At 49.5% G+C, this 5331-nt stretch overlaps 2 protein-coding genes and 15 non-coding genes across 17 annotated transcripts in view; 1 reads left to right on the plus strand and 16 right to left on the minus strand.

Moving 5' to 3' along the window:
• Positions 1-758, plus strand: part of Pmar_PMAR008692 (u5 snrnp-specific protein, putative) — a gene marked incomplete at both ends in the record, with an annotated part of 2475 nt that extends 1717 nt beyond the window's left edge. Inside the window, one exon of the mRNA XM_002777727.1 lies at positions 10-758. Coding sequence (XP_002777773.1) covers positions 10-758 — 749 coding nt within the window. The remainder of the gene's footprint in view (positions 1-9) is intronic.
• A 1530-nt stretch (positions 759-2288) lies between these two features.
• Positions 2289-2370, minus strand: Pmar_PMAR008693. Its single transcript has one exon. It is a non-coding gene; the product is annotated as a tRNA-Leu (tRNA).
• An 81-nt stretch (positions 2371-2451) lies between these two features.
• Positions 2452-2533, minus strand: Pmar_PMAR008694. Its single transcript has one exon. It is a non-coding gene; the product is annotated as a tRNA-Leu (tRNA).
• An 81-nt stretch (positions 2534-2614) lies between these two features.
• Pmar_PMAR008695 lies at positions 2615-2696 on the minus strand. Its single transcript has one exon. It is a non-coding gene; the product is annotated as a tRNA-Leu (tRNA).
• An 81-nt stretch (positions 2697-2777) lies between these two features.
• Pmar_PMAR008696 lies at positions 2778-2859 on the minus strand. The gene has a single exon. It is a non-coding gene; the product is annotated as a tRNA-Leu (tRNA).
• Positions 2860-2940: 81 nt separating this feature from the next.
• Positions 2941-3022, minus strand: Pmar_PMAR008697. Its single transcript has one exon. It is a non-coding gene; the product is annotated as a tRNA-Leu (tRNA).
• An 81-nt stretch (positions 3023-3103) lies between these two features.
• Pmar_PMAR008698 lies at positions 3104-3185 on the minus strand. Its single transcript has one exon. It is a non-coding gene; the product is annotated as a tRNA-Leu (tRNA).
• An 81-nt stretch (positions 3186-3266) lies between these two features.
• On the minus strand, positions 3267-3348 carry Pmar_PMAR008699. The gene has a single exon. It is a non-coding gene; the product is annotated as a tRNA-Leu (tRNA).
• Positions 3349-3429: 81 nt separating this feature from the next.
• Pmar_PMAR008700 lies at positions 3430-3511 on the minus strand. The gene has a single exon. It is a non-coding gene; the product is annotated as a tRNA-Leu (tRNA).
• Positions 3512-3592: 81 nt separating this feature from the next.
• On the minus strand, positions 3593-3674 carry Pmar_PMAR008701. Its single transcript has one exon. It is a non-coding gene; the product is annotated as a tRNA-Leu (tRNA).
• Positions 3675-3755: 81 nt separating this feature from the next.
• Positions 3756-3837, minus strand: Pmar_PMAR008702. The gene has a single exon. It is a non-coding gene; the product is annotated as a tRNA-Leu (tRNA).
• Positions 3838-3918: 81 nt separating this feature from the next.
• Pmar_PMAR008703 lies at positions 3919-4000 on the minus strand. Its single transcript has one exon. It is a non-coding gene; the product is annotated as a tRNA-Leu (tRNA).
• An 81-nt stretch (positions 4001-4081) lies between these two features.
• On the minus strand, positions 4082-4163 carry Pmar_PMAR008704. The gene has a single exon. It is a non-coding gene; the product is annotated as a tRNA-Leu (tRNA).
• An 81-nt stretch (positions 4164-4244) lies between these two features.
• Positions 4245-4326, minus strand: Pmar_PMAR008705. Its single transcript has one exon. It is a non-coding gene; the product is annotated as a tRNA-Leu (tRNA).
• An 81-nt stretch (positions 4327-4407) lies between these two features.
• Positions 4408-4489, minus strand: Pmar_PMAR008706. Its single transcript has one exon. It is a non-coding gene; the product is annotated as a tRNA-Leu (tRNA).
• An 81-nt stretch (positions 4490-4570) lies between these two features.
• Positions 4571-4652, minus strand: Pmar_PMAR008707. Its single transcript has one exon. It is a non-coding gene; the product is annotated as a tRNA-Leu (tRNA).
• A 232-nt stretch (positions 4653-4884) lies between these two features.
• The window catches only part of Pmar_PMAR008708 (hypothetical protein), a gene marked incomplete at both ends in the record, with an annotated part of 2037 nt that continues 1590 nt past the window's right edge, over positions 4885-5331 (minus strand). The window contains one exon of the mRNA XM_002777728.1: positions 4885-4980. Within this exon, the coding sequence (XP_002777774.1) occupies positions 4885-4980 (96 nt within the window). The remainder of the gene's footprint in view (positions 4981-5331) is intronic.

Here is a 5331-nt window from a genome sequence, read left to right on the forward strand (position 1 = left end):
CACATTCAGGTGTTGTTGTGAAGTTCCCAGATGAAGACCGTCAGGAAGACTACATCACACAGTTACTCGTTGAAAATGACGGCAAGTCGTTGCTGTCTACTTCGGGTGATGCCACTCTCGCATGTTACGATCTTCGATATAATAAACAGAAGTTGAAGGCCATGAGCGATAGCCAAGAGAATGAGCTTCTGTCTATGTGTCTAGTGAAAGATGGCAAGAAACTGCTCACCGGGGATCAGAACGGTGTCGTGGGGATCTGGAACTATGATTACTGGGGTGATGTTAGGGATAGGATTACGCACATGCAGAATGTCACATCCTTGGACAACATGATTGCCGTTGACGACTCAACCGTCGTGTGTGGAGGTGGAGACGGATACGTTCGAGTGTTCTGCGTTTTCCCTAATGCTGTGAAAGGCGTTCTAGGTGGGCATACAGATGTCTCGACAGGGAAGCCAGTGGCTGCAGAGATAGAGAGTATGCATGCTGACTTGGATGAGGGAATTGTGGCGACGGTGGGACAGGATTATCACATCAAATTCTGGAGAGTGGGAGATGCGCTCAAGATGGCTGCTGGTGAGACGAAGGATTCTGATGCAGAGTCGGAGGACGAGGAGGCTGCTAGTAAGCTGACGAGAGCGAAACGACAGAAAATGAAGAGGAAAGCGGCACAGATTGGGAAACAGAAAAACACCGCTAGTGTGAACGCGAAGAAAGCGAATACCAAGGCTTTCTTTCGGGATATTGACGATTTGTAGTGCAATCATTACGATGAAGGCTCTGTACCGATAACGTTTCTACAGACTTCAGGATTATCGAGTTCTTGGTCAATCGCAGTCTTGATCACGATAGTTCCCATCGCGCTTCGTAGCGTAGTGACATCCAGTATTTGAGGATTACGACTGGCAGCTCGCATTGACTCACAGGTGAGCACACTTTGACTGATGAGCTCGTCTCTGTCACTCACCTCTTCACGACGATCACTTCTCCGATTCATAGAAGCTTGTATACTTCCTCAGTAACTGGACGACCCTCACGTGCGTGGGCACGTGATGAGCACTACGAGGTCGGTGTTTGCAAGGATCTTCGGAGAATCGCGATCAGTTTAAACCAGATCTCAATGCGTTGAGTTCTAGTGTCAACTTGAATGCGTATTGTCAAACATGCGTGCGTTATTTCAGGTCTATTCTCAGCCTTGGTTGCGATATGAAGCTTGAATCCTCACTCCCAATCTTGATTGTTACATATTGAGGAAGTGTCAAACATGAACTCTCACTGTCAGACTTATTTGTGTTAGTATAGGAAAGTGACAAACTTGAATCTTCATCGTCAATCTTGATTGTAACATGATTGCTTAGGGTCAAACTTGCTTGTGATACTGTTAGTCTTGCATGCTCAGTTGTCGAACTTGCACGGGAAAATGTGTAGGTTCGACCTGAGGGCCATCTGTTCTACATGTTGGAGACCTGCGTCACTCCGTCAGATATATCCGAATTCCGTTCACGATTCTGGGTTCGCATGGACATGCTGAGATCCCAGAGATGGATTATGACTGGTTTTCTTTCAACAGCGTAACAGCAAATTGTTGATGGCTTGGACTCCTTCCTGTTCCAGATCGGCGATCAACGGAGAAGCAGTTCATTGCATAAATGCAACCTGCTGAGAGACATGCTGGAAGAGGGAAGGCGCTTCGAGAGCGAGCGCATCACAACTGAGGGAAACTTCTCCGGAAGGGTATCAGCGCCTGATAGAGGGGGTATTCTTCCTGATGAATCTTTTCAGATGAATCGGTGTCAAAATCTCCTGCATAGGGATCTAATAGTGAACTCCGAGTGCGAATACAGAGGCGGGATAACCAGATTGGTGGAACGAGACAGTTGGCAATGAATTGTCCCTGCAATCCAATCTTTAGGCGTGATTACTCCGCGCTCGTGCTATTCACGTACATTTGCAGATCGACCCATATAACGAGTGAGTTGCAAGGGGTGCTAAAAACAAGGTCGGGAGCTCGAGAAGGGTGTCTCAAGTGATGCTGAGCAGACTGAAAGACTACAACGCGACCCATGCAAGTCTGAGAAGTCATGTGAGTGGTTTCTTAGTTTTACCGATCCACTGAGCTGTCGACAGGGTTCTGCACTCGTCGAACCCACGCGGATCTCTCCACCAGAACTTGAGTCTGGCGCCTTAGACCACTCGGCCAAACTGACGATGAGTAAGCGCTAGTATCTTGTGATCCGTACTCTGGTTGATGTCGGTCGTACTGATATATTGTTCCCTTGTCTATAGACTGTCAGCTGTGGGGTTCGAACCCACGCGGATCTCTCCACCAGAACTTGAGTCTGGCGCCTTAGACCACTCGGCCAAACTGACGATGAGTAAGCGCTAGTATCTTGTGATCCGTACTCTGGTTGATGTCGGTCGTACTGATATATTGTTCCCTTGTTTACAGACTGTCAGCTGTGGGGTTCGAACCCACGCGGATCTCTCCACCAGAACTTGAGTCTGGCGCCTTAGACCACTCGGCCAAACTGACGATGAGTAAGCGCTAGTATCTTGTGATCCGTACTCTGGTTGATGTCGGTCGTACTGATATATTGTTCCCTTGTCTATAGACTGTCAGCTGTGGGGTTCGAACCCACGCGGATCTCTCCACCAGAACTTGAGTCTGGCGCCTTAGACCACTCGGCCAAACTGACGATGAGTAAGCGATAGTATCTTGTGATCCGTACTCTGGTTGATGTCGGTCGTACTGATATATTGTTCCCTTGTCTATAGACTGTCAGCTGTGGGGTTCGAACCCACGCGGATCTCTCCACCAGAACTTGAGTCTGGCGCCTTAGACCACTCGGCCAAACTGACGATGAGTAAGCGCTAGTATCTTGTGATCCGTACTCTGGTTGATGTCGGTCGTACTGATATATTGTTCCCTTGTCTATAGACTGTCAGCTGTGGGGTTCGAACCCACGCGGATCTCTCCACCAGAACTTGAGTCTGGCGCCTTAGACCACTCGGCCAAACTGACGATGAGTAAGCGATAGTATCTTGTGATCCGTACTCTGGTTGATGTCGGTCGTACTGATATATTGTTCCCTTGTCTATAGACTGTCAGCTGTGGGGTTCGAACCCACGCGGATCTCTCCACCAGAACTTGAGTCTGGCGCCTTAGACCACTCGGCCAAACTGACGATGAGTAAGCGATAGTATCTTGTGATCCGTACTCTGGTTGATGTCGGTCGTACTGATATATTGTTCCCTTGTCTATAGACTGTCAGCTGTGGGGTTCGAACCCACGCGGATCTCTCCACCAGAACTTGAGTCTGGCGCCTTAGACCACTCGGCCAAACTGACGATGAGTAAGCGCTAGTATCTTGTGATCCGTACTCTGATTGATGTCGGTCGTACTGATATATTGTTCCCTTGTCTATACCCTGTCAGCTGTGGGGTTCGAACCCACGCGGATCTCTCCACCAGAACTTGAGTCTGGCGCCTTAGACCACTCGAACAAACTGACGATGAGTAAGCGGTAGTATCTTGTGATCCGTACTCTGGTTGATGTCGGTCGTACTGATATATTGTTCCCTTATCTACAGACTGCCAGCTGTGGGGTTCGAACCCACGCGGATCTCTCCACCAGAACTTGAGTCTGGCGCCTTAGACCACTCGGCCAAACTGACGATGAGCAAGCGCTAGTATCTTGTGATCCGTACTCTGGTTGATGTCGGTCGTACTGATATATTGTTCCCTTATCTACAGACTGTCAGCTGTGGAGTTCGAACCCACGCGGATCTCTCCACCAGAACTTGAGTCTGGCGCCTTAGACCACTCGGCCAAACTGACGATGAGTAAGCGCTAGTATCTTGTGATCCGTACTCTGGTTGATGTCGGTCGTACTGATATATTGTTCCCTTATCTACAGACTGTCAGCTGTGGGGTTCGAACCCACGCGGATCTCTCCACCAGAACTTGAGTCTGGCGCCTTAGACCACTCGGCCAAACTGACAATGAGTAAGCGCTAGTATCTTGTGATCCGTACTCTGGTTGATGTCGGTCGCACTGATATATTGCTCCCTTGTCTATAGACTGTCAGCTGTGGAGTTCGAACCCACGCGGATCTCTCCACCAGAACTTGAATCTGGCGCCTTAGACCACTCGGCCAAACTGACAATGAGTAAGCGCTAGTATCTTGTGATCCGTACTCTGGTTGATGGCGATCGTACTGATATATTGTTCCCTTGTCTATAGACTGTCAGCTGTGGGGTTCGAACCCACGCGGATCTCTCCACCAGAACTTGAGTCTGGCGCCTTAGACCACTCGGCCAAACTGACGACGAGTTAGCGCTAGTATCTTGTGATCCGTACTCTGATTGATGTCGGTCGTACTGATATATTGTTCCCTTGTCTATACCCTGTCAGCTGTGGGGTTTGAACCCACGTGGATCTCTCCACCAGAACTTGAGACTGGCGCCTTAGACCACTCGGCCAAACTGACGATGAGTAATCGCTAGTATCTTGTGATCCGTACTCTGGTTGATGTCGGTCGTACTGATATATTGTTCCCTTGTCCATAGACTGTCAGCTGTGGGGTTCGAACCCACGCGGATCTCTCCACCAGAACTTGAGTCTGGCGCCTAAGACCACTCGGCCAAACTGACGATGAGTAAGCACTAGTATCTTGTGATCCGTACTCTGGTTGATGTCGGTCGTACTGATATATTTGGAGTTTACGAAGTAGACAAGGTTAGTTGTCAGCCACACAACGCACACAATCGCAGTGCGCGCAAGCGTTTCACACGAGAAGAAATGCGGCAACGATAACGGATCGTATACCGTGTTTCAATGTGTACAAAATGACGAAACTTGACTCTCGCAGTTTGTGACGCATCGTCAACTTTCGGAATGTCCAATCCTTCTAACACCAACGGCAGTAATGAAGACGAGGTCGAGGTCAGCGAGCCAGCTACAACCCCGGTAGAGATCGCTCTGAAAGACGACGTTGCTATGCTGATCAAGCGCCTCGCTCCGTCTGCACCGGTCGCTGAAGAACTCTGCTCGGCATTAGCGAAAGAGTGTCTGACGGAGGCGCACTTACTCGGTTCGCTCTCCCAGCAAGTCAAGGATAGGATCGGCAACTCGGTGTCTATAGCAGCTAGCGCCACTCTGACGGTCGTATGTGAAGAGATCGGTGCCGTGGTGAAGAAGAGAAGGAAGCTCAATGCTGAGATAGAGGCCTCCAGAACGGCAATCCCCGTGGGTTCTATCGTTGAGAGTGCTCTGAAGAACTACCAATCACCATTGCCAGCGAGCTTGTTCTACGGCCTACCTTCTACAGTG

This window comes from Perkinsus marinus (assembly GCF_000006405.1).
Source record: "Perkinsus marinus ATCC 50983 genomic scaffold scf_1104296951054, whole genome shotgun sequence".
In the NCBI taxonomy this organism is placed as follows: Eukaryota; Perkinsozoa; order Perkinsida; family Perkinsidae; genus Perkinsus; species Perkinsus marinus.